Here is a 27,186-nt window from a genome sequence, read left to right as displayed (position 1 = left end):
AAAAGCTTAAAGCGTATTAAAAGCTCAGTGCACTGTAGCTCTGCTTAGAGATATACAGCTGGCTATAGTGCCGGGCTTTTCAATAAATCCATCCATCTCTGACATCCATTAACACAAGTCGGAGGTTCAGTGGGCAGCCTATTGATGCATGTAAAGTATGTGCATTACACATTGTTAAAAATTCCTTCAGCTGCCTTACATGGACAAATCCTGCAAGCCACTTACTCCCAATGGATTAGCATGATTAAAATGTCATTTCTGCGTCATAATCCATTCCAGTCCTTTCACCCATAATCATCTGTTTTATTTTTTCTCTCTTTTTCTTATTTCTCTGAACCACAGCCAAACAGTTAAGGATCACTGTGGCTTTACTTGATGCTCCCCGAGCAGCACAATCTTGATCCAGTAGGAGGAATTGTAGCAGTTGCTAAGTACTCGTTAGGCGAAGCTGTGTGGGTGAGGAGGACGGGATGATTTTGTGCTTAGTGTGGTGCTGTGCTTGTAAACCCTCAACAACTGGCCGAGAGGACCCAATGCTGCATCACTGCCAGATGTTCAGTTAGATTAAATAGCTCTTGATGCTTTCCCATCCTATAAACTGACTAGCAGCGTGGGTTTTAAGAGGTATGGATACCCTCAAGAGTACAAGCACTTACGTTAATTCTCCTGATTTAGAAAAAAAAAAGCATAATATTGTGTTTTATTTGGAACAAAACAATTTAGAAACCGATGTGAGACGCTGAGTAAAAATTCCAGAATTCACAGCACTGATCCTGCATTCTTTTCTGATATTCAGGCAGCCAGGTTGTGAGGAGACACCTGTTTTCTGTTACAGAGAGAAATATTTTGACATGCTGATGTCTGGATGTAAAACACAACCTGACAAGAAATTTCTGCCTACTATAAGAAGTATCAATAAAGTAAGTCATTTCCTCTGATACTGACCTTCCAAAGAAGCAATATAATCTCAGATTTAAAAATTGTCATAAATCCAGAGTAAATCTTTTCCTCATACTGCTCTTTTGACATCTCATGTTCTTTTGAAGGACAGCGGAAAAACAAAAAAATGAAAAACTCACTGAGGTAGAAGAATCTGTCACTTGATTTGAATAAAACTTGGTAAGACTACACAGCTCGCCTTGTTATGAATAGACTTTCTTTTCTTCTTCTTTTTTTTTTTTCTTTTTTTTTTTTTTGGTTTGCAGTCACTGTGATGACAGAGCAGTGGAGGTGACGCAGCAGCGCCCTCTTTGGACGGTCACGGGAACTGATGTCTTTCCGTTTAGCCTGGTGAACGCACAGCCGCCCAATATCGAGGTCAAATTCACTGCGCACCATGTGAAAGCTAAACGCAGTCCATCATTATGAAACATACTGCTACTAATAACTGAGAATTGTAATATTCTTGCCACCAAACGTCAAATCTAGAAAGATAACAGATGAAGGCACACTGACATGCGCAAAACTGCATATAAATGACCCAATATGCATCTAATGGCGGTCAGTAATATGATATATTTGATGGGGAACAGGCGATATTAAGTCATTCATCATTTTCCCTTTAATATCAGTGCATTAAGCAGACTGACAAGCTTCAAATCAGGTGCTGGATCTTAATTGACATGGTGAGGAGAAAAAAAAAACAGCAGCCAGGCTAATCACATTTTCCAAGCACAGGAGCGGTGCTTGAATCTTATCTAATCTTAAAATGGAAAATTATCCAACGCAGCTGACACTGCCAATCCCTCCATCACGCCCGTTTCCCCTGCCTAGCCTTCAGTGTTATGATATCCAGCCGATGGCCCCCTCTACATCCATGGTAGCTGAAGGGAAAACCGGGGGAGCACCATCTCAAGGTACCGCTCACTTTCAGACTGATTAGCAAAAGAAACCGTAAACTTACCTTTCAGCTTCGCTGCGGAGAAACAATCAGTGCTCGATAATAATAATCCCTTGTCGCTGTCACCAGGCAAACGTGACCAAAATCAGGTCTCAGTGTGGGTTGAATAAATAGAGAGCCGATGTCCTGTGTTGAGCTGTAAGAGGCTGTTCATTCAGCTGAATGATAGTGGAGAGTGAGGGAGCTGACAAGTCGGTCAAAACAGCAGCACCACGCCTCCCCTCTTAAAGCTACCGCACTCTGACTGTCTGTCTGTCCGTCCGTCCGTCCCTGTGTGTGTGTGTGTGTGTGTGTGTGTGTGTGTGAGAGAGAGAGAGAGAGAGAGAGAGAGAGAGATTTTAAGGATGACCACAATCAAAATCTTACCTGAAATATTACAAGCCCCATTTCACTTCATTAATAATGAATTACCTTGTTCATGTTTTCATTGCTACCAATAAATAACCCAGTAGCCAATAACATGTTACTCCAGTGCAGTTAAATGCTCCCTGTAGAGCCGCTATAGCTGTGCAATACATTTCTGAAAAGTGATACCATCACAAATCCTATACCGCAGCCGTAAAGATATATGATGTAATTAGTGTGACTACATACAGAAATACTGACGTTAGTTTTCATCAGGTTGAAATGCACGACAGAGCTCATGTTTGCCTCTGAAATAAGGTCCAATAAAGTTTCCCCAAACATGAAGTAAAGGTCTCACCGCCCCAGCTGCTAAGCATTTAATCCTCTGAAATATGAAGAAACAGTATGACTGCCTGTGTTTTGATCTGCTTGCGGCCCATAATCCTTCATTAATTGCAAATTCTGGGCATCCACTTTAACCTGGGCTCAAACATGGACATCAATACTAATTCTGTGTGTTTGAGAGCCAAACAAGCCCCGCTGTGATGTTTTGGGCAGAGTGTGTGAGATAATTCCTCAGCAAGAAACTGGTTTGCTGAAGGTCAGTAAACAGGACTGAGTGTTGCAGAGGAAGAATCTGGTGGCCTGAGCTGCTGTGAACTCCTCACAAACGGTGACCTGTACCAATCATTCACACTGTGGCTGAATGTAGTGGAGACTCAGTTGCTCAGTGTCACAGAATTCTGACTCGCGTCTGTCATGTTAAGGTCAGGAAAGAATATGTTTGGAGCCTGGGTTAACCGGAGTAATGTTTTCTGTCAACAGAAGATGATGACATCAGAATTTACTTTAACAACAAGCAACAATCTAAATTAGCAACAGATATCTTTTTACAATACAGGTTGAATGGACATGAAGTTCTGTTTACATGTCATGAGGACCACCACACAGCCCGTGAAAACAGTCTGTAGGAAGCTTTTTAAATTTTTGAAAAATGAACTCTGGTAATGTTGCATTGAGCTGCATTGTGGAAAACATAGAATCCAACATTTTGGAGTTAGTTTCAAAATAAAAATGACTAAATGTCAAACACTGTCCTCCTGTGAAAAACCTCCACAGCTAGCAGCATATTGCGACCCACAGTTACGATTCTTGTTAGGCAATCTCTAGTGGCCATAGGAATTATGACAGGAGTAAAGGACTGAGTTACTCGACCACTGCTAGTTATATATTGAGTAGCAAAGTCGTCATTAGGAGGAAGGAGTTTGGGTGAATGTATACATGGACAAAACACAGGACTTTTACTCAAATGGCTGGTCATATCCCATATGAACACCAACTGTTAGCAGTGTTTCTGTTATCCATGCCATGCCACAGTAGTTGAAATAGTAGTTGAAAAAAGTGAAGGATACCTGGGAACCAATTTTAGATATTCATTTTCTGTGTTTATAACAGTTTGTCACCAACATTGTGTTAGGTGATAAAATGAAAGTGAAAAAAGTAGCTGCTACCTGCGTTGTTTGGCATGCCTTAAATACCTCCATGCTATTAGTCCAAACAATTTCCAAAGATCTTACATTACATGTTTACCACTGCCACACAGAATAGGTGTGGTGGATAAGGCTGCTGATTTGTAGTCATTGTACTTTCTGAGTCAAAATCCTCAACCTCACTTGTTCAACATTAAGAAACAGATCATATTCTCCATGAAGTGACTTTTAACATTTAAAGACAGTTCATGATTTCAGGATTCATCATTGAGTGGTTTCACTTTCTTGCCATAAGTAATTGTGTGAGCCACTACATATGACAAATTTTGACAATGGTGTGTGTGTGTGTGTGTGTGTGTGTGTTTTGTTTTTTTCATGGGTAGACAGACAGAGTGGAGCTGTTCAGTAGCATGGCGGCTTGGCCTGTCAGAGTCAGGATGATATTATCCAGTGGAAGCCAGTGATTCAGCCCCTGGGAGGAAACCAAGAAGGAGGCCTCGATTAATCTCTTCAATTTGGCAAAACTGGGGGGAGGTCAAATCTATAATCCAGAGCAGATAGTATATCATAGGGGAGTTAGATTTTTGTCAGATAATGATACTCAGTCAGTAACTTTAACCTGAGTTTTTTAGCCTGACCCCCAAAACTCAGTGAATTAGAGTTGGTGACATGTGGACACACACACAGACACATGCGCACACACATTATGGCACAAGTTTTAGATTATCTAAACCATTCTGTCATTTGGAGGGACAAATGACCGGGGACAAACAGTATGACATATAACATTATATAATTAACCAACCATGTCAAAGTGAACAGTGTCTTTAGTGGTGCTACCACAAATTAAGTATTTTTCCAGTGAACCCACTGAGTGGGGATATCTGCCCAACGCTCAGAGTTAGTTACTCCAGGTTTTACGCGGCGACCTCAGAGAGACTAGTGGGAAACAGACACAGGCCAAATCACTGCTCAAAGCCCACGTCTCAGACTGCTGGAGTGTCCAGGCAGACAAATCAAGCACACCTCAAGCCACTTAAATAATTTGAAACCATATAGCCTTCATATCCCTGCTCATGTCTGACACTGAAAGCCAAGACCAACAGATCTGGTTACCGGAGCACTCTCTGAGTGTCAGACGGGAGCCAGGTTGTTTGTAGACAGTCTTGATTTGACAGGACTGCAGATGTGAAAATGTCCAGTCAACACCTCGGGATCTCAGGGGTGTCTGGGAGAAGAGAAAGTGGTGCTAAATGAATTCACACATGTCCACTTTTTGGAACTGTATATCACAAAACAATGTAAGCAGATTCAAAATATTAAGGTCAGAACTGCAGATATTAAAAGCTACAGGGTTACATTTAAGCTTCACAAAGCTGAAAACTGAAGCAAAAATTGCACTCTACCCTGTACTTATTATCTATCAATAGTAGATTAGCATTTCCCTTCACATTATAGGTTTCAGGTGCATGATATAGTGGGTCTTGAGATATTGCTTGTCAGATGAACCTCCTGGGATAAAATGCATTGGTGCCCTTGAGTGGGGGCACTTACCTCAAATTGCCTGAGTAACAAGCCAGCTGAATAAATGACTCTAACGTACATTGCACACGGTGAAAATTACTCGGCTAAGTGTGTCCATTCAGCTATGTGAGTGATGATGGAAAATACAAGGGAGCTGCTGCGAGGGGAAATGACTTCATGCATTCCAAATGACAAATTTGTGTCCAAAGCAGCATATTCCCGAGCATGTTTATTCACAGTTGTTGTCAGTTTGCAAAAGAGGTTTGCTCAGAGTTTAACTAAAAGAATGAGAGCACCAAGCTACATCTGCAGTAGATCACTCCAGAGTGACGGATGAAATGTGTTAAAATGCCACATGTTATGGTGTGTTGGCCAACAAATATAAAAGCTAGTCACAACCTTATTTTGCTAAAATAAGGATTCTGGAATGAGTCATTTCTGAATGCTTATCAGACGATGCTACAATTAAAACCAGAGGCTGTTTGTTTTGTTTTGAAAAACAAAAAACAATCTAAGTCACTCCAGACAAAATACTTTACAAGCTTTTACCTAGTGATATCTTAAACTACTAAAAACACCAACCTGTTTTGGTTGAGGCCTTAGCCAAGATTTGAGAAATACTGAGGTCACTGAGTCTAAAATACCTGCCCTTTCAATGAAAGAATGTCAATTCCAACTTCGTTACTAAAACCAAAAAACAAACAAACAAAAACATGGAAGTTAGGACATGACCTACTGTGAGTGGATATTGGAGCCTTCTTATACTCAGGTGTGTTTCTGTCACAGCTCTTGCAGTCTCCACGACGTATCTCAGTGGTGTAGTTGTAGCAGAGTGCAGTGGCAATGGTGTAGCTTTAGAGATTACATGTGGCAGCTTTAGAGGGCTGCTGCAGGTAAATATACCGTTGTGATTAAAGGTCAGTGGTGGCCTTTAAATACAGTGACCACATGTCCTGGTTTGTCAGGGATTGTCTGCACCTAAAGCTGGGTGCTCCAAGTCCTGAAAATATCAGTGAGGCATTAAAATGTCCCAGTTTTCAACATCCACTACCAAATTGTCCAGATTTTCATTAGAATTAAATTGATTATAATGATATTATACTTGTTTTAGGTGCTTACATAGATGTTTATCATGTTCTGTCCCTCTCATTATTACCAAGGATGTTATAAGGACTACATAATACTGAAATAATTCAGAATCAAACTTCATGCCTTTACTGGCCAAGAGCTGTATCCAGCTGTGGAAATGTGTTGCTTCTAGTTTTATCACTTCTACAGCAGTTAGCTTACTAGCCAGTTAACCCAATCCTAGCTGGCCTGTCCCATCACGGTCTCATAGCATCTCACAGTAGCATCTACACTGCCTCGTGGAAGTGGCACTGCTAAGCGGACATATTGTAACCTCTTGTATTGTAAATGAACAATGACTGAAGCTCTTGGCAAGTGACCATCACCGCCACCTGCTCCCGCCAAAAAAACATGTTCAGTGGCAGGGAAAACTTACACACAGAAACACACCAGCTAAAGAAGCAGGATGGAAGGCTACTTCTGGGCAAGGAAAGAGAATGTGCAGCACGTGCCAATCCCTGGTTGTTCAGTGGACATCACAGCAGACTGGAGCTATACTGGGCAGCTTCCATGCACCAGTGTATACAACTGTTTGTGCAAGGCATTCCTGCAAAAGAGCTTTGATTTTCAGTGAAACGTCCCTGAATTAATAAAAGATTAAAAATATGTTGTTTTTTTTTTTGTTTTGTTTTTTTTACAAATGAGTCCCCATTCTATTTGTCACACAAGGATACACACTGATGTGCACATCATGTGTTTGGTTTGTAATTAGAGGATCTAACGTTCTTTTTTTCCATTCACATCACATTCTCCTTATGTCCATATGAGATACATGCAGGCAGGCAGTAATTTTATTGTTTTGTTTATGTAGTGTACACACAAAAAATGCAAAGATATGTTCTGGGAAATGGCCTGCAGACAGTATCCACTTTGTTGTAAAATTGTTTAAACATACATAAGTTACAATTAGTGCTATAATGGATGTAGTACATTATAAACTGATCCTGATGATTGTGTTAACATCTACAGAAAGGCAAAACATATAACAATATAAATCCAAAGACAGTTGGAGTGAATGTGCTACTGGATTTTATGTGATTCATTAAAGAGAAGACAGAGGCAGATCAAAACACTGAAAAGCTGAAAATACTGTCATCTCAGTTTACAGAGAACTTCCTGTTCCTCCTCACCTGACATTCTGAACAGCTGACCTCGTTGTGCTGTCCATCACAATACAGAGACCCTCTATTGTCCACTAAACTGCATGCTCTGCTGCTTTTTGTCTACTCTCCATTGACACACATACATGCAGTGCCTATTCCTCACCCACTCCACTGTCTCTCCCTGCTCTGCAGCCACTTTCTGATGGAGGCTGAAAGACAGAAGGACAAAGTGCAGCTCAATTACTCTTCCAAAAAAACCCCAGAACTTCTGCAGCTTTCACCCCGAAACGATATAAAGTCATTTGTGTTTTTCTTCCCTCTCTGCCCCTTCCTTACGCATTCTTCCCTTTCCCCTCTATACATCCTGATGACTACAGTACAAAATCTGAGAATCAATAAGATACCACCCTGTTCTATTTCCTCCTTGTATGATATGTTCCCTTTCATTTTCTGGCTGTTGTCAAAGTCTCTTTACATTTGTCTTTCTCTCAGTCTCTGTTGCACAGCAGTGAAGCTATTATCACCTCTGTTTATAACAAATTGTGCATGTGTGTGTGTGTGTGTGTGTGTGTGTGTGTGTGTGTGTGTGTTGTGTGCGCTTGTGTGTGAGTTAAAAAGCAATATCATTGCAAAGCCATTACATGGACATGGATGTTGGCAGACATATTGATTTCCGACAACAACTAGGGGAAGAAATGGAATCAGCATCACCCTCTGGGCAACTGAAAAACAAAACAAAGCAGCATCCTCACACACATGCTCTTTGGCCTACTTGATAGTAACACATTCCCAGTAATCAATACACAAATCCATTGCTGCGAGACTATCTTCAATGAAATGTTCCTGTCCCTGTTTGTGCCACAGATGCTGACTGATACAGAGAGACATGATGTCTGCTGGAGTCACACTGTTTGCATTGTGTAACCAAGTGGTCAATAATGCATAGCAATAATGTTTTTAACCAAAACACATTATCTGCATGGTAAAGCATTTAAGACCACACTGTGGTTAGCGCCATGCATCCAGTCTGACTTTCCAGCACTTTGTCAAAATCAGAAATCTTTTGGCTGATGTGTAATGTGAGCATGGACTGGCTTTGTCTGGTGTGACACATCATGGGGTTGGCCAAAGGTAACAGTGACATAACACAGCTTATTGTGTGAGGAATGGCATGCAACAACAGTAGCCCAATGCAGAGTCCTGAATAGGACTTCAAAGGCAGTGGAGTTCAGCACCGCAAGGTATTTCATTGTAACTCTACCACACTGCGGAGGAGAGGAATTTGGATGCTAGAATCCTCCATGGCAGCAGGAATTCAGTGGACCTACAGGGACTCTCCTGTCAAATTCCCACTCAGCTCATTACAGTTATCCAGAAAGCATTCCCACTCTTCTTACATAACGCTGTATGTGTGCTGAACCATCACCTGGACTTGGCTTGTGCTGGGAAGTGAAATTGGACAGAAACTTGCAGACTCTGGCTGGTCGTCGCTTGGAAAAAGGTGGAGAAAATGGATTTACTACGGAAATTCTGCCAGTATTTCCAATGCCTTACAGTTCTTTTAGCAAATACGTTTGTCATTCCAGCTACAAATATTCCTCTAGTGCTCTTTCAACCCTGTCTCTCATTTCATATCCATTTATTTTCTCTCCATTCCTGTATTCCCTATCCTTCTTCCCCCACTACTTACAAAAGTTCATGAGGAAATTCCACTCCTCAATAACATTACTTATGTTTTCATTATACACACATTCTCCCTGTTTCTTTCCTGTCCTTCATGCTCTTGCCTCTCCTATCTGCTTGACAGTTGAGAAGTGAAGATGTGGGCTCTCTCAAACCCAAGTTTGTTCTATTTATACTGCGCAAGTAAGAGTGGTTAGGTCTGCATCCAGAGCTCCAGGCCTCGGAGGGAGGGGATAATCCACCTACTTTCCCCACCGCCAAGCACCACCAGGCCAGCAGGACCGCCCAGCCCTGTCATTGCCCACTGTCCAAACTCCTGACCACATGCAGCTGGGCTGGAGTGATGGAGTGGATGGAATGAATGGGCAGGAGGGAGGAGTGGGGAGGGTGAGCTGCTAGACAAGCATGCACTGTTGTGTATGAAATGCTATAGGGCAAACAGCAGAACCTGATGAGTGTTCATTCCCTTGCATCTATATTTGTTGGTGAATTACAGCTTTTTCCATGAGCATAAGTTTAGAAACATCGTCTCCAAAAGATATTTCCAGAAAAGTGTACACAAATGTCTGAGGAGTTGAGAAAGGAGAAAATAATGACTTAAGAAAAGTGTTTAGAAGTTATTTACACAGATGGCTCAAGATGAATTTCAGTGGTCTAAAGTCAGACATGAGAGAGATTTTCTGGGCTGCAATCAATGAAAACTCTTGACATAATGTCCATTATGCAAAGATGTCCTAAAAATTCTCCCTTGAAAAAAAAAAGCCAAGCACGGGAGTTGCTATAAAAGGACAAGGTATGCATCAGATTTTCCAAGCAAGTGGATTTGTTGAACATGCCAGTAATAGTTTTAGAGTTACTTTGATGAGTATTTATCAAGCTGCTATCAGGGGGGCATCAAAAAAAGTTATGTAATAACATAATATTCACTGACAGGAGGAAATATAACTCAAGATAATCCTTGTGAGCAAGGGAGAGGCAGACTCATTAAAAAGCAAAGATACTGAATGGAACTGAGTGTTAAAATGTCCAGTTAGTGAACTGATTATATACTTTGATAATACGTTAAATATTTAAATCCTCCAGAATATTTCTTTGGGTCAGGCATTTGTCCTCATTTTTTATTTAATCTTTCTTTAAATAATCAAACAATGACAAATAAATACTTGGCTGAGGCATTTTCACGTTATCATGCTCTCAGAAATTAAATAAGCCTTTCTCTCTTCCTACTCTGGATTGCATTTCACACTCAGATTGCCTTGTGGAAAACAGTACATAATATTCTGCCTGCAGAGAAACAGAACTCATTTACAGCGCAAAGCAAAACATTCCTAAACAAATCATTCAAAAGCATTAACTTCTCCGTTTCATGTTTCCTTGACTGCTCTTCATACTGACAGAGAAACAAACATGCTGACGGATCGAAAAGAATGCTAAATGTCACCCCGTCCATGACTTCTTGCTCATCCCACAATATTGCTGGTCTTTGAGTCTTGGAGATTCATATACAGTATTTCAGGAATGCAGACTGAAGTTTGATATGCCTGGGCCTAGCAAGCATAACAGAGGGCAGAAGCCTCAGAGAATAACACATAACCAAAGCCCTAAAGAATTCCCTTGGACACAGCTACTGACCAGAAAACTGAGCACGGGAGGGGAAGACAGGAGAGCTGCTGAAACCCCAGACTTAAATAGCATGGACTGCACTGCTCGTGACTGCCTGAGATAGACACTCAGCACTTTGGTTTGAGCTGCTTCTGGCCATAAATTGGAAATTAGATATATTTACAGCGTCCTTACTCTGAAAGAGATATTCAAGATTTTGTACTGTATATTATTATTTTTAGCATCACACACTCATGCAGATGCACATATTATGCAGAGTCGGTTCACAGGACTGAACCTTTAATATTGAAGATATTTTGTCATTAAAGCTGCACTAATCAATGTTTTGTACTGACAGTGAGTCAAATTACACTTGTGATGATAAACTAATAGAGAAATTTCACTTGACGCTGAAATTCCCCTAGTAAGATGTTGCTTTTTATCATCATTCAGCTCATTGTTTTGGTTTTCTGGGCTGCAGCTTTACTGTTTTTGTTCAATCCTACTGCTCTCATTGATCTAATTTCCAGCTGCAGCAGCCAGCTGTTTCTAGTGACAAAGCTTGCCCTTCACCATACAGCAGACAAACAAAGTTAGCCACTATCTGGTGAATATAGATGAACTGCTGGCTGCTAAAGAGCCAGATAGTTCCCTCTGAAGTGGATTGAGACCAAAACAGATCTAAACAGAGGAACTGAATTCATCACTGAATTCACCTGCTGTCAGGATACATGTCAGCCTCTTTGCTTCCCAGATGTTAGCTGGCAGAAGAGGCTGCATGTCTGTCATGAATGTTAATGTTGCTGTAAAGTGTTCTTTCAGCTCCAGCTAATTGACCAACCAGTGGGTAATGGGCAATACAGCAAGACAGGAATAAAATTTGAAGACGTCTTTTATTATTTCTAACCATCAAAGTTAAATGAGTCCAGGAACAGTAACTCTAAAAGAAGGGAAGATGGCTGAAGGTGTGTGGCCTGGTGAGTGGCCGGGCTTCACTGCCACCAGGCTGGATCCGGCTAGTCGGCTGGTATGCTGGCTCAGTGTACTACACTCTGCTGCTGGCGCCTCGTACTGTGTACTGACACCTGCTGCACTCAGCTCTGTGTGGCTGCAAGCACTGCTGCAACTCAGTTGCCGTCCCAAGGATACCCCAGCCCGCGCCACACTAACCTTCTGCCACTGTCACAGAGGAGAACAAAGGGAGACTGGTTACCAAATAAAACATTCAACTTACAGTTTCAAGATGGAGAGACTTCCAAGTGCATACCACATAGGTACCTGCCAGAAAGGAGAACAAAGGGAGACTGAAGGAGAGTGTGGGTGGGGGTAGTTTAGATGGCTGAAAGTCACATCCAGCACACCTGTTTCAGATTAGCCCATCACCATGAAATCACTCCATAAACACACCCTGCAAAGCCACACCCACACCTGCACCACAAATCCACCACTAGAGTCACACAAGATCCTATATTGATACAAGTCTACCCTGTAACATTGCTCTAAGTCTGCTTATTCATCCTGTACATAACTCTATTTGTATTATTCCTTCTCTGACTCAAGTGTTCAGTCACTTTTACACTGGTGTTCAAAACTCAAACTTTTCCCAGGCTTGCTCAAGACAGCTGTATAAATATGATGTAAACAGATGTTATGGAGGTCATAAGATAGTAACAACTCAATATAACTGAAGGTGGAGTTACGCACACATCCTTTTGATGGTGCCTCTGTATTTGATCAACATGTTTCCAGTCTTCAAAACATGATTTTGTGTTCACCACTGCCTATGTAAACATGTGTATACATATTTCATGTATGTGTGATGACACTCAGTGGCTTACAGTATAAGCATGGTGCCATAGCAGCAGAAGCTTGTCTTTAATCATCCCATTGGTCAAAGGCGCATCTTGGCATTTCACCACTAAGCCTCTGTGGCCACCCTTAGACAGACCTGGGACAACACACACATATACACAAACACACAGTCACAGAGCAACATATCATCCTATGGAATCTATCTAACCTCAACCACTAAGCCACTGAGAGGCAGCTACTTAGCTGAAGCATCATCTTCCCCTACTCTGTAATAATGGCCTGGCCAAATCTAAACCACTCTGTTTGAAAGGAATGCCAGGATGCCTTCGTAAGGGATTGATTAGCCAGGAGCTGTGGAGGGTACACTGTTTACAGCTCTGTGGAATGGGTGTGTGCACTCACAAATAATGTTCACATTTATAGTACATACCCACGCATACATATAAATGATCACACATGGAGATACAGAGAAAGACAAATACTCTCACAGACTGCTTGTGTATTTGCGCTCAGTTATCAGGCTACTGTTGGAGCTGTGAGAAAGCAGCAACAATTTATGTCTCATCTATTTCTGTGCATTTATCTAATGAGGCTTTATCACAAGGACTGTAAATGTAGAGATAACTCTGTATCTTCCAGAAAAACAAGAAGTATTCTTATAGTATGTTTTTGAAGGCCACTCTAGGCTTTTCAAGATGAGAAATTTGCAGAAGTTATTTAAAGATGGTAACATATACGACATCTAGTTCAGAATCATCTGTATGGAACAACTGGGGCAACTTCTCCCTCTGTCAGCTTGTACATTTGGATCATTTTTAGATTGTCTTAACTGCATGGCTCACTTTGGCACAGTGCGCTACGTTTGATCCTGTTGAAATAAAGACATGCATTGATGTGGGTACCCGGCCATCTTGCAAACATCAAAACAAAATCACAACCACTAACCAAACCAAATAGTCTGAAAGGAGAGCGCTGCATACACTCCCAGCCTCCTCTGACATTGAGCACACCTTTTTGATTGAGTGCCAGGGCAGTGCTCGGAGACAAAGGTGTCGAATGCTGGCAAAGATGACTGAAAAAACAGGTTTTTTTCTTTGCTGCTGGAGCGCAAGTTGTTTTTGCCTGTAAGGCTCTACAAGTTCTGAAATGTGCTCATTTGAAGCAAGTAGCCTAAACCTTTATCTGTATCAACAGTCTTTACTGTACTTCACTCCTTTCAGAGTTGATGAAGCATGTGTTTGTATGTGTGTGTGTGTGTGTGTGTGTGTGCTTGTTCACATGTATGCACATGTCAGAAAGTGTAATCATCACCCACAGTGACAATTCCATTGTGACACTTGCATATTTCTTATTGTCACCTGATCTTTCTGGGAACACGACAAAGGAAATGAGAAAGATAAAAAAAGGAAAAAAAAGTGTTTGAAATCATTGTCAGGAACCTGAGTAATTATTTTTAATTGCCTCACTTTTTTCAGGAACTCATTATGGTTTCCATGCACGCAAAACTTTGAACTGTTTAAAACAAAAAGAGAGTGTTTGTCACTTATTTGTTGAGAGTATAAATGTCGTGCATGCAGATCTGAAGTCCATTTCCATGTGTTGGACTCAGGCAGTACAGTTGGTTGCCTCCTTTGGGGTGAAACCACAACTATGTCAGTTAAAGCTAAAGACAACACATGTACCAAAACAGGATATTAAAAAAAGAGTTCACAGCTCCCTAACAAGCCCAGTCCAGCCCTCGGTTGGTGTTTACTGCATGCACTTTTCTGTCAAGGAAACAGATTTAACTACACTGTATAATTGTTTTGTAGAAAGTGGACGTGGCTTCCTCCTCCTTGGCATTCATGGATGCTTTTTGAAAAGATTTTTGTATGCAAAGACTAAAACTCACGTGGTATATATATTTGTGAGCAATTTTTGATATTGGTTGTTATCCTCTTCTTGAAGAAAAGTTTCCTCTTCTTTTTCATTGTAAATATCCATCTATCCATTATCTATTATCCCAGCTGTCAACGGGCGAGAGGCGGAGTACACCCTATACGGATAGCCAGTCCATTGCAGGGCCAACATATATAGACAAACAACCATTCACACTCACATTCACACACCATTGTGGAGGAGGGAAATAAGGGAAATAATTCATGTTTATTATGTGTCATATACAATGAAAAATACCTTACAGAAAAAACAAAGATCACAAGACCAAGATCAAATATCCTTTCAGGAGCTATGAGAGAAGAAATACGATGTTTGATATTGTCAGCATAGGGTTGCCTCATTAATACCTCTGTACTATATTCCAGATGTCATACTGTCACCAGCTCCAGTATCCTCACATGAAAGAAATACTTCATTTGGTCTCACTGGAGAGCATTTGTTTGCACACTGTGGAGTTGGTTAGACAGATACAGAAATAAGATGCAGGCAACCATATGATATAACTGGACTCTCTCGTCAGTACATAGTGACAGTACTTCCAGTTTCTAAAGACTTTCTATGTAATGCATATGGAAGTCCTCTGGAGTACCAGCTGTTCAGCACTAGACCCGAATTTATTTCATATGCAAAATCAAAAACCTAAAAGACAGGGAGATATTGCACAAAGGTCATGGTGAATGCATTTAATAATCTATTAAATAAAACTGATTAACATTTCCACATTTGGAATATGTGGTAAAGAAAACATGTTCTCTTTACCACCTTTGCTGTTGGCTACAAAGTGCTGCCAGTTGCAGCTTGAAAAGTTAGCTAAGCCAATCTGAACAAACTGCTTTTACTACTGTACTTCTATTCTCTGGGCTAATTTGGCAAAATGACCTACAGCATATGTGTCTTAACATGCATCTGCTAATAACTGGTATTCAAACTGGAGTACAAACCTGAAGTGCTTTCAGTGTGTTTTGCAACAAAACTCAACTGAATTTTAGTCAGCTCATACTGTGTCGCCCACGGGCCACGGATGTCCAATATGACTGCCAGAAAGCATGTTACACCACCTGAAAGCCATGTTAAAGTGTTGCCTCTTTGGAGTCTTCTTACTGCTGCAGGGTTCTACTAACACAGCTTATGTTCAGCCATGCGTGGCCAGGAGTACCTGCCTGATGGCTGCTTGAACCGAATGACTGGTAGCGCGGTGTACGGAATACAGACATCTCAGCAGCTGTCGACTGAAGGGAAGCATTTCCTTCTCGCAGAGACCTTGACCATTACATAACACAGAATATCCCAAACACACGCAGTCTAACCTGAAGGAATGCATGGTTGCATGTTATTCCATTTGGAGTCCATGTGAAACACATCCTTTCCAATTGGTTGTCCTCACACGATCCTTTCATGAATGCTTATGCCTGTGTGTCTAGACCAACTGTTGAGATTGTCCTAATAAGTCATGCATGGAATTTTTACCTAATTTTACAAGTTATGTTTGCTGTGTAAACAAGGAGTAGTAGGTATTAGGGGAAACAGATAGGGAGGATTTTTTTTTAACTAGGTGGTGAACTGAATTAGGTACTTTATCATAATTCTATAAGATGTTTTGCTTGATTTAAGTTTGGCCTACAAGAAGCTATGTGCTCTTTTTCCCCATTCTCAAGTCCAAGTCCACTCTTCAAATCCATAACACACACCAGTCACAGAGTTATATTGCTGAGACCTCCACACTCCTGTTAAGTGCTTCTCAGTCTTAATAGCAAACGCAGTATATGATTATCTACACATTTAAACCAAACTGCACTCTTAAGGCAACATGTATAATCATGCACAACACACACATGCGTATAACTCTAAACAAGGAACCACACAAGAAGTATTTTCTGTGGCACCAAGGAATGCACTGGAACAAACATGATACATTCTCCTGAAAGCCACCATGAAACCAAGGAGCCTTCCTGGTACGCTGCCTGTGCAGCTTGGGGGTAAGCCTCCTGTTAGGCTATATTTGGGGGACATCTAGGGTTCAGGTGAAATACCAGAAACAGCGTGACACACATGCACTGAAATTGGAGCCAGGGTCAAAGCCACTAACCCCCCACCTCACCCCACCCTCCCAAACACAAGACATATGGTTCTGTGTAAATCAGCTGATAAGTGAATCTGTGCTCCTTATGAGTTTCTATGAGATGTTGAGATGAGGATGTTGTGTTTTTTTTTCCTTGCGTTGGTTCCTTGTGTAATCCCCTGTACTTTAATATGACCTCTCCCAGCGTTCTTTGTACGCCTCAGTGCAGATAAAGTGGTATAAATCAAACTGCAAAATAAACTTCAGTTCCTATAATCTATAGATCAACAAGTGCAACATGATGGGTTTATGTGTGTGTGCATGCGAGCTTGTGCCTGGAATCAAACTGTCTTATGCCTTTAAGGACTCTTCCCCTGTGTGCACATCATGCACAAAACTTACACACTTGGAAAAAAAATGCAACAGTCATGCAACAGCAGTCTGGTCTCTCACATTTCTCATTTTAACACACTCTGGTTTCTTAAATCTTACATTTCCAAAATACCGAATTTTGGCTTGTGGTGGATCAAAGAAAAGTTTCCATGACTTGCTGCCACTTTTTTTTGTTTTTATTCAAAAGTTTTTTATGTAATGTCTACAGTACCTATAGAGAAAGCAGTTATATGATTTGACATTTTTGAAATAATGACAATATTTCCCAAATTTTGACTGCTAGATCTTGCAGTTGGTTGCACCTATTTACATTATGAGTAACTGCCAGTGGCCTAATGTGAGGGGAGTGCCTACAGTACTAAATACACCTCTGTCAATATACCCACTGAATGAGTCACTGAACCCATGGTGACCTTTTGTCTTGAATATACAAAGCACCTGCTTAGATGAGAATGATAAACATCAGAAGAAAATAGAACAGCTATGAATCCCTGTTTTATTTTCACTTCTGACAATGTGTTTATTCACATGTTTCCTCCTACACACACACATCCCTGAACATCACTGAGCTTGCTCTGACTCATACCACGGGGCATTTGGGAAAAGGAGAGTTAGAATAAAGGTTACACTGAGGAATCATCTTCACAATAATAGACGATCTTTGTCAATGGATGTGACCGCAGGCACCTGGCAACCAGCTACAACAAACTTCAAAGAGCACCGCACCGACAACGTTGAACGCTAACGTTAGCCAGCAAGCTAACTTATCATGTGAACAACCAACCAGTTTTCTTATTTTAGTGGAAAATGGTGAAGCAGACGATACAGATATTTGGTCGCATTAAGCCCACCAAGAAAACTACGGCGGTAAGTAAAACTAACGGTCAGCATTTGAACAAAAGTAATGATATTAAAATTAAGGCTACATACGGTGTTTATTTTAACTAGCAAATGTTGGTGTTTGAACACGAAACATCCTGGTTTACATTCCTATCACATTTATTATCCCGGTTCAATAACAGGTTTCACCTTCTAAAAACACATAATATTGCTAAAGTTACGATTACTTATCCTGACTTTTTTCACTACGACATTTAGGCATAGCAAGAAAAGCACAGGTGTAACTAATGACAGTGATAATGGCTCTCCCATTAAGTGTCCCAGTAAATCATTCAAGTAAACAAGAATTTACAGTAAAGAATCAGGGCCCTGGCACTGGCACACCTGGATGGAATGCAGTCGTTATTAATAAATGTTTTCACTTACACCTGTGCGCTTCTTGCTAGTCATGTCAAAAGATATACTGTGAAAAGGTCTGTACTCCGTACAACAGCCAACCTAAAAATTCAGAAACACAGTGAGATGGCCAAACTCTAACTACCTCTTGCTTAATGGATTTTTGGGGCTGATGCCAATGTAAACATTTTTGACTTGAAGAAGCTAACAGCTAATATTTATATTCAGTATGTTAACATGTAACTTCTTTTGTGCATAATATTATCACAAGGTTTCATTGTTTCCCCCCTGATTGGGATAAGCTGATATTAAAGCTGTTGTATTAGAATCAGTTCAATTAATGCAGTGTCTATTCTATTAGCTTATCACTTTCATTAAGGTGAACCAAACTGAGTCAGCACCAGATTTGACATTCTGGGGAGATGGTGGCAACAGTGGCAAAACACACATGCATACTAATTTTCACCTGCCATCAGATAAGAGCTCTCTTTACTGGACATACACATAAAAAAGTATTTTTCCATCAGAAACACCCCAGGCAAAGTATTTGCCCAGTTTATTGTCTGAGCACAGCAACTGATAGAAGGAATAATCAAATTACTTTGAGGGTTTCTGTTGCACTTTAGCTTCAGCTGACAGTATCCAGCAAGATGAAATGAGCACAGCTACCTCCTTGGGGCTTTTTGATGTTCTGCACATGTGAAGACAGGTCATAATCTTTCTTTTTTCTGAAACCTTGGGATTTTTTAATGTCCATTGAAGACATACAGGGTATGTCAAAACTTGGGTGTCCTTCACTGCTATAGCGCAATCTATATTGGTATAATGTAAAGTTTTTCTTGTATCCCTGTGGCTTAGCTTTGGCAAGGGGAGGTGAATTTGCAGAATTTGTCTACACTGTAGGCTGATCATTGTTGCTTCTTCAGAGATATTGCTTCCCACATGATATATACTTCATAAACTCGCTTTTTTCATTTTGGGGCTTGAAATATCCAAATCACAAGTGGCTAAAGTCAGAAAGCCATATTTTAGACATAACATGAATTGTCTGCATGTTTAAATTGGGCTGCATCCATGGTACCACATACCATAACAGCATACAAATCATACAACATGTAGACTAGTCTTTAAAAACAGTTCTGAAGATGAATACCTATGTTGCCACTCTCAAATATTCCCCAAATATTCTCTTGTGGTAAATTAGCCCTCAACCTTGTCCTGTTTTAATAAATATAGGCCTCGTTCTACTGTGGTGCTGACTCTACTGTTGTCTCTGGCTCCCCCAGGTGTACTCTGTGGACAATGAGGAGCAGACAGGTGCCTCTCTGGAGTTTGTGGTGCCCAGGGACCTGGCTGATGGCTTTGTTAACAACAAGAGGGAGTGCTACAAGTTCAGGTAGTGTCTTCCATTTACTTCATTTTCCGAATTAACCAACTAATAAGTAAATTCAACTGTCTTTTTAGTCCACCACATTAATTTACCTAGTTATTTAGATCCACAGTGGCTGCACTGTAGAGTAGTGATTGAAATGAAAGGTGTTGTATTTGCTGTTCTAAATACCTTAGAGGGGATCTCTCTTTCCTGAGACAAATTTCTGATCTGCACTGGCAGCCTGTTTATAGAAGCAGAAATTAGATTAATTAGAAATATAACTGAATGCATATTCACAGATAGTGTCTTTATGATATTAGTATAATTAGCCACAGTCTTAAATAAGTGCAGAGCATCAAAATAATGACCACGTCTTATGTTATACTAAAAATGAGAAAAGCAAGAATCTTGCAGATGATTCATTTCAATTATGGTTAAGTTAAAATCTGCACAAGTGATGTAACTGTAAAAAAAAGTTAGAATTAATAAAGACAACATACATAGAGCAAGGTGTGTTGCCCACCAGAAGTTAAGTTCTCAAGGTTGGATAAAAAGTTTTCCCATGAATAATTCATCCACCAGTTCAGTCAGTGCAGAGCCAGAACATCTGTTTAACGCTGGTGGTGAAAGCTGCAGCCTTATATACCCTCTGGGCAGGGCCCATGCCACGCTTCCAAGCCCTAAATTCACAGTTAGGGAGTCAGACAGCAGTGGACACTGAGAGCCTTTGAAAACCACAGAGTCTTATAATAGGCTGTGGAGGTTCCCTTGTGCCCTTATAGAAATAAAATTTCCACATTTAACAATCTTCCTGGGCGGATTCCTCTCACATCTCTCTCATCTTTCTGTGGGATAAAACATGATGGGTTGTGACTGCTTTAGAAAACAGAATGACTAAACTCCTCCTCATCCACTTGGGAAATTAAATAGATTGTTCTTGTGCTTATTCAGTACTGCTGTGGGTGACTGTGTTGAGCCTTGGATGTTTGAGATAAAACAGAAACATACATTTTTACTGTATGTTATGGTAGTAAATTAAGTATTACATGTATGTTCCGACCTGTACTGTTTTCCTAAATGTGTCATGATGATATTGTCTTTGTTCTTTCCACTTTTGTCCAGGTTCCAGAAAGTGTTTGATCAAGCAGTCAAACAAGAGGAGATATTTCAAAACATTGCCAAACCGGTTGCAGACAGGTAAAATCTTATTGACATTGGACTTAAAATAAGAAATGTAAATAAATGTTTCTCTTAATACCAGGTAAATTTAAAAGATTAATTTAAAAAAAAAAAACCTTTTGTCAGCCGTTCATTTATTGCATTGGTGAATTACAAATTTCAAAAGTTGTCACTGACCACCTGTGCTTAGCAGTGCTCATCTCTCCATGTTGTGGTCAGGCCACACAGGCTGTAGCCAGCCTTGTTGACAGGAAGTCAGTAAAGCCCAGCTTTCTTTAAGATGGAAATGGAGGGTGTCTGTGATTTTTGGCGTGCTTTACATACTTAAACCACTAAGTGGACTGAGCTGGCAGGCAAGATGGCACACTGTGCCATCATGAGTGTGAGAACATTTTCAAGCCACAACACAGAGCTATACTAGATACTGTAGCTGCTTACTCATTTTGAGCTATTATTTAATTTGTCATGCACAAGAATCAGGGGAGTGTTAAAAGATTTGGCCCCCAAGATCAGCAGTACAAATAATTTGTTAATACCATTCAGTTTAATGAAAATGAGTGGTACACCAGGGCTGGTGTGAAATTTTAAATGTCATACATCCCTACCAGATTTATATGGATGAATCTCACAACCTCCCAATTAGCTGCACTGTGCCTCAGGGATGAAATTCAGTTCCTTGCTTCTGCACCTCCTCTAAACTCCTACTGTGTCTGACAGGTCTTGCTTAGACCCCATGTCTAGACCCTCCTGACTAAATCAGGACTGACTTCCAAAGGAGAAAGCAGCCAACAAAAGAGGGAATTTACTTGGAATTTCCTGTGATCAAATGATGGTTGTGTTGTAGTTATGTGAACAAGGTTCTTCCTCTCTTTCTTCTAGCCAAACACTATTCTCCTGGCTTAGCTCGAACATCTCTAGAGCATTCCACGCCAGTCTTCTTAGTCACAATAGGGGGCTATTTGTGGAGTCCCACAAGTGCTTTGCATTATCTTTGCCGTTAGGAGACATATAAACAATGTGGTGAGATGTCTGGGTCGGCCGACTAAGGACTTGGGTATATTTGACCTGACTCACATGGGTTCACTGACTTAGGTATTAGGTTGCCCTCCCCAGCCAACCTTTTAACAGTTCCCCCATTGTTGTAGCAGATGGTAAACATCAGGTTAACAAGTTTCAGTCACAACCAGTGTATGTCTTACCATATCAATTTGAGCTTGGCGTCGTTTAGTCTTTGATATGACTCTTTGATATGTCTGCAGCCTGGAGGACACTATTCATCCTATACAGCCATGACCAATCTGTTTTCTCAATTAGACATTTCCTACTCAACTGGCAGATCCTTGCCCCTTTCATTGAAAGTTATGAATTAAAAGTTTTAACATTTTAATTCTCATGTCTTGTTACAGAAATCACAAACAGGATAAAATTTGGACTGACAGAATGTTTTTCCTAAAGTCCATGAAGTTGGGAAACATTTCTTCAGGTTTAGTCAGGAGTGACTTTGAATCGCAGCAATTTCACTGTCACCGCACTGAAACAGTTTTGTGCACACAGGCGCCTCTCCTCTCAACTAGCAATAACTGTCAGGTTGTTGTTTTGGTTGGTACTCTGTCAATTCAGTTTTCGCCAAAAGCTCTAACTCGTTTACTTACACACTAGTCTCTGTCTCTGCTGTGGTGTAACCGAAACCAGTTATTTCAACCCCAACACAGTAGTTTAAAAACAAACCAGCATTAATAGCTCCAGGAGAGGAAGAGCCAATGTAATGATGTTGGGCTGGCAAGGCAAACCCCCTATCTGCATTGTAAGGCCATTTCACAAGACTGTGAAACCTGCAGCCCAAGTTCAAAGAAGAATGGGGGTCTGTTCAGTTTTATCATTAACTGTTATACCTCAAACGATTGGACATACTGCCACTCATGAAAGGAACAGAAGGAACAAGGATCTTCTGGATGATGAGTTGCCAATCTCCAGGAAAACTGAGGTGTAAACAGGAACAAGCATTGGGAAACGCCCAAGCCTCAGTGGCAGGGCCCAGCCCGCATCATTAGTACAGACATTAAACTAAACACTGAGCCTGTGTCTTTTCTCACTGCTGCCAATCACTGCTATGACTCATGCTAGATTAAATGGACACCCAGTGGCCAGTCCAAGACGGACTAACCAACCACCATTCTCATGAGTGGACGTAGTGTTTTATATAAACTGACATACTGTTTTTTCCTTTTACCCTTCTCATGCAGGGTGTGGAATTGTACAGCACACAGGAAGGGAAACCCACACACTGCTCAAATACTGGGTTGGCATTTCCATTAGAATAAGTGACAGGCTTAAGTTCGTTTATAATTCATCTTAAAAATACAGTGTCAAGTTATCCTTTTCCTTGCAGTTGGCAAATCAGAGAGCAGAGAGTTTATTCTCACCTTTTATCTAAGCTCAGTGTGTCAGAGGCCCCTCTGTCATTTTACTATTTCTTTCTTTATTTCCAAGACTACAGTTTTTTTAATGTCTGTTTTTGCTGTCTCTCATGAGTACCATCATTTGGATGTTCAGTTCATTCAAACAGAACTAGATATCATTGGTTTCCATTACATTGTGCATGTGCAGAAAGACAGCTCAGTGCCAAACCAAAGTTTACCGGACCCTGCCTAGTTGAGTGGGTTTGGGCCCTTTCCTTCACTTATACTGTGAGACATTTCTCCCTCACAGGCAGATGTCTGTCGCCATAGCAGCTCTCCACTCACAGCCATCATTTCCTGTGGATTCAAAGTGTCAGATTCAATTCACTCAGATGTTATGTGTCTGCTTAGGGATACACTTGACAGTCCCTTGCACTTTTTTAAATTAAGATGGTGATATCATCTGTGGCACATGATTCAAATGAGCAATAATATGGTTATATTTACAGACACAACAGATGCATTTTGTTTTTTGCAAGTTATAACGTATTCATGTCACTGAAGTTGTATTTTAGCCCAGCTTTACATTGCACTGTTGACGATCTGTGCTCTCATTGCTGGTTGTATCTATTTAGCTCTCATTACAAAGCAGCAGTGGACATAAACTGTTCATCATGTTCACTTCTAATGTTCTCAATGACTTAACAGTAACATAATCTTCCATTGTCCAAGTGCTGTTCCTTCTACTGTACTTGTAAAATGTGCTTGTTATGACACCATTGGTCAATTGGCCAGTGAGAACTATTCCTGGTATACTTACTATTAAATAGACTTTATGTTCTTGGTGTTCATGAATTTGTCAGCTAGTTAGCTATAATCATGTATTTGCCCATTAAAATAATTTGAACAAACTCATCATAATTTAGCATTCATGGAATTGTGGGAAATCACCACTGTAAATAAGTGTCCACAAAATGAGCTTGAGGAAAGCAAAAAATGAGTAATCACAAAACAAGTCATGATGAGGTTTACACCACAAATATTTAACAGTGTGAGTTATGTTTATGTTTATGTAAGATTACAGTAGATTCTGCACATAAGCTCATCCCAAAGGTCAACCAGTGATCTCAGGTGCTAAATGTAGACCTTTTTGCCTTTACTTACATAAACAGGTCATGAAACGAACTATGATTGGATTATTTACCTAAACTATAAAGATCAAATTTTGAGTGGGTTTTTCAGTGTCTACCCTGTACGTGTGTCTCTGTGTGTGCAGTGTTTTGGCTGGCTATAATGGCACCATATTTGCCTATGGCCAGACAGGCAGTGGGAAGACCTTTACCATCACAGGAGGCGCTGAGCATTACAGTGATCGAGGCATTATTCCCCGCACCCTTTCCTACCTGTATGAATGCTTCAGCCAGGTCAGCAAAGCATGATTTGCCTGTTTTTTCAACCGACTGAAGGGTTCAGTTTCAGTTTGGTAAATACTGACCACACACACTGATGCACACAAGCAAAGTGTAAATTAGTATCCTACTACATCTCTTCACCATCATTTATTTTTCTGTGCTACATAGCATCTAAATTTAAACATTTTGCTAATGGCAAATCCCATCTTTTTGTGCTCAGTCCAGTTTTACATTCTGCATTTCTTGCTCCACAGGATAGCAGTATGATTTACACCACACACATCTCATACCTGGAGATCTACAATGAGATGGGATATGATCTTCTGGATTCCCGACATGAGGCCTCTCGACTGGAGGACCTACCGTCAGTGTTCTTTTTCTTTACTTTTGCTACTTAGATGCTTCTGGAATGCAGTTACGTCAAAAAATGTCAACACTTCATGGCATTTAGTCTATATTTCACTTTTCATAATTACACTCATGAGCATGTGTCTGATTTTAAAGTTGCAAAGACCAATTGCTACTGGGTTCATTATTCTCCTCAAAACTTGTGGGTTTAGCAGAGCCTTATTCTTCAACAGCCATTTGTCAGCCTGGCCTGGAGTCACGGTTTGGTGAAATGCTGAGACTCTAGTATTTACCACCCCACTATGAACTGCCAACTGACATAATGAGACTGTGGGACAGCTATGGATGTGGTCAACCTGGTGGCAGATTCCGCCACTGGAGTGAAGAGTAAGAGGGTCATGTGGAGAAATAGTTTTTCATAGCTGGTCCCTCCTGCAGCTGGTCTGAGGGAAATTCTTTTTTACATCCATCTACCTCTTTTTTTTTCACATTTCTTGTTATCCTTTCATGCTTCCCTCTCTGCCTTTCTCCTGTCTTTGTCTCTCTATCTGTTCATCCTGCTCTAGTTTGCCCTAGTTTTTTCTGTCCATCTTTCTTTGTAATTATAAATTCCATCTGTCTGGACATTTGTTTGTCTATGCTCTTATTTATTTATTTATTTATTTTTCTGTCATACACAATACATATCCATCTCAAAGTAGACTTTTGATTTCCAGGCAGGACATCATCTTGATACATCATTTTGATGTTTGTCCTGTATTTTCTTGTACCAGTTCCATTTAAGTTTTTTCTCTCCTTTTGCAGAGGATTCAGCTCAAGGTTTAGATACCCACAAATCACAGTCTTCTGCAAATAGACAGTGCCCGTCGTTAACCATGCTGTGGCCACACTTGCTGATTCAAGGAGAAGCTGTGGCACTGACAAATTTCTCTTTTTGACTGTTGGGCTGTTTCTTTCTTTCACTGCCTACATTAACCTTTCTCTCCTTTCTGACATTCTATTTTTTCTTGTTTTACTTCTTGCCTCCATCTGTGCATTATTTCCATCACGCATTCAGCAGTCCGCCCTCTAAATGCCCTAAACTCTGTAAATTATCTTGTAAATTCCTTAAAGATCATTTTTATATTGTAGTAATCAAATCCTATTGAGGGTCAACAGGCCTGTTTGGGAAAGAAACCCAGCCACGACACAGCCTTTAATCACATTAAGATTAATTCTGCTTTATCAAACTACATCAATTACCTACACATGTTGCCACAATTATCTACACGTGTTCTCCAGTCATTCCACCCTCTTTGACGTCTCATTCTGGTAGCTGTACTGTCATAGCCCTGGTGGTGTGATGGAAACGATGTGGTAATATCATAGGAGTTTCACACCCATCTGTTTTAGCACACTGTGTCTCAAAATGATTGATTCGGGTAAAAGCCATTCACCTGTTTATTTTTAAAAGCAAGCCCTGTCTGTTATCAAATTATGAACCCCCAGATAGATAAAGCACATGTGTCAAACAGGGTTGCAGCCCACACTGACTTGCAGATGTGGTTTGTTTGGATTTAGAGCTGAACAAGGCCAAAGCAATGTGAGGAAAATAGATGACATAACTGGCATAATTAGTTTTTCGTAATTGCTTCAGTGTTGGATTAGTTGGATTTTGACCAGATTTGCCCTGCTTCGTCATTTTCTAAATTAATAATCTCAAGTTTATTTCAAGTAATGTTGGAATTCCGTCTCACAAAGGGTTTTTTCTTTTTCTTTTTCAGAAGAGTAACAATCATGGAGGATCCAGACCAGAATATCCATCTCAGGAACCTGTCACTGCAGCAGTCAGCAAATGAAGAAGAGGCTCTGAATCTGCTCTTCTTGGGTGACACCAATCGTATGATCGCAGAAGTAAGAAAAAGGGCAACACAGGCTTCCATAAGAATTCTACACTACACAGCAGAAATGTATAATATGACTTCCACACACCATCCATGCAGTGTTTTCAGTAAGGATTGCAGACCGTATGCAAAAATACAATAACCACTCCCAGGATATGGTATTTTTTTGGTCCATAAATGCAATATGCATTCTAAAAGCTACCTTAAGACCCTTCTAAAATATTATTTTGGTCCCCTGTGGTCCCTTTTACCATGTTTTTCCTAGTAAAACCAAGAATTCTCTGTAATTTCTGTTTATGCTGCGGTGTTTTTTTTTCTGCGTTCAGACACCCAGACTCCCCACACTGATGAGACATGTGGTGGGTCAGCTTTTGCTTTGC

General features: G+C 40.5%; 2 protein-coding genes across 4 annotated transcripts in view; one reads left to right on the top strand and one right to left on the bottom strand.

Annotated features, from left to right (window-relative positions):
- daam2 (dishevelled associated activator of morphogenesis 2) overlaps positions 1 to 2,091 on the bottom strand; it is a 93,852-nt gene extending 91,761 nt beyond the window's left edge. For both annotated transcript variants that reach the window (XM_018695103.2, XM_018695102.2), the window contains exon 1: positions 1,904 to 2,091. The gene's annotated coding sequence lies outside the window, so the exon portion shown is untranslated. The remainder of the gene's footprint in view (positions 1 to 1,903) is intronic.
- Positions 2,092 to 17,637: 15,546 nt separating this feature from the next.
- Positions 17,638 to 27,186, top strand: part of kif6 (kinesin family member 6) — a 51,906-nt gene continuing 42,357 nt past the window's right edge. For both annotated transcript variants that reach the window (XR_001963062.2, XM_051078310.1), the window contains exons 1-6: positions 17,638 to 17,844; positions 19,500 to 19,609; positions 20,708 to 20,782; positions 24,440 to 24,587; positions 24,830 to 24,939; positions 26,687 to 26,816. Coding sequence is in view for 1 of the 2 variants with exons in the window: in XM_051078310.1 (XP_050934267.1) it covers positions 17,785 to 17,844; positions 19,500 to 19,609; positions 20,708 to 20,782; positions 24,440 to 24,587; positions 24,830 to 24,939; positions 26,687 to 26,816 (633 nt within the window). In the remaining variant the exon portion in view is untranslated. The remainder of the gene's footprint in view (positions 17,845 to 19,499; positions 19,610 to 20,707; positions 20,783 to 24,439; positions 24,588 to 24,829; positions 24,940 to 26,686; positions 26,817 to 27,186) is intronic.

This window comes from Lates calcarifer, linkage group LG19 (genome assembly GCF_001640805.2).
Source record: "Lates calcarifer isolate ASB-BC8 linkage group LG19, TLL_Latcal_v3, whole genome shotgun sequence".
Lineage (NCBI taxonomy): Eukaryota > Metazoa > Chordata > Actinopteri > Centropomidae > Lates > Lates calcarifer.
This window is presented reverse-complemented; position numbering and strand designations above follow the sequence as displayed.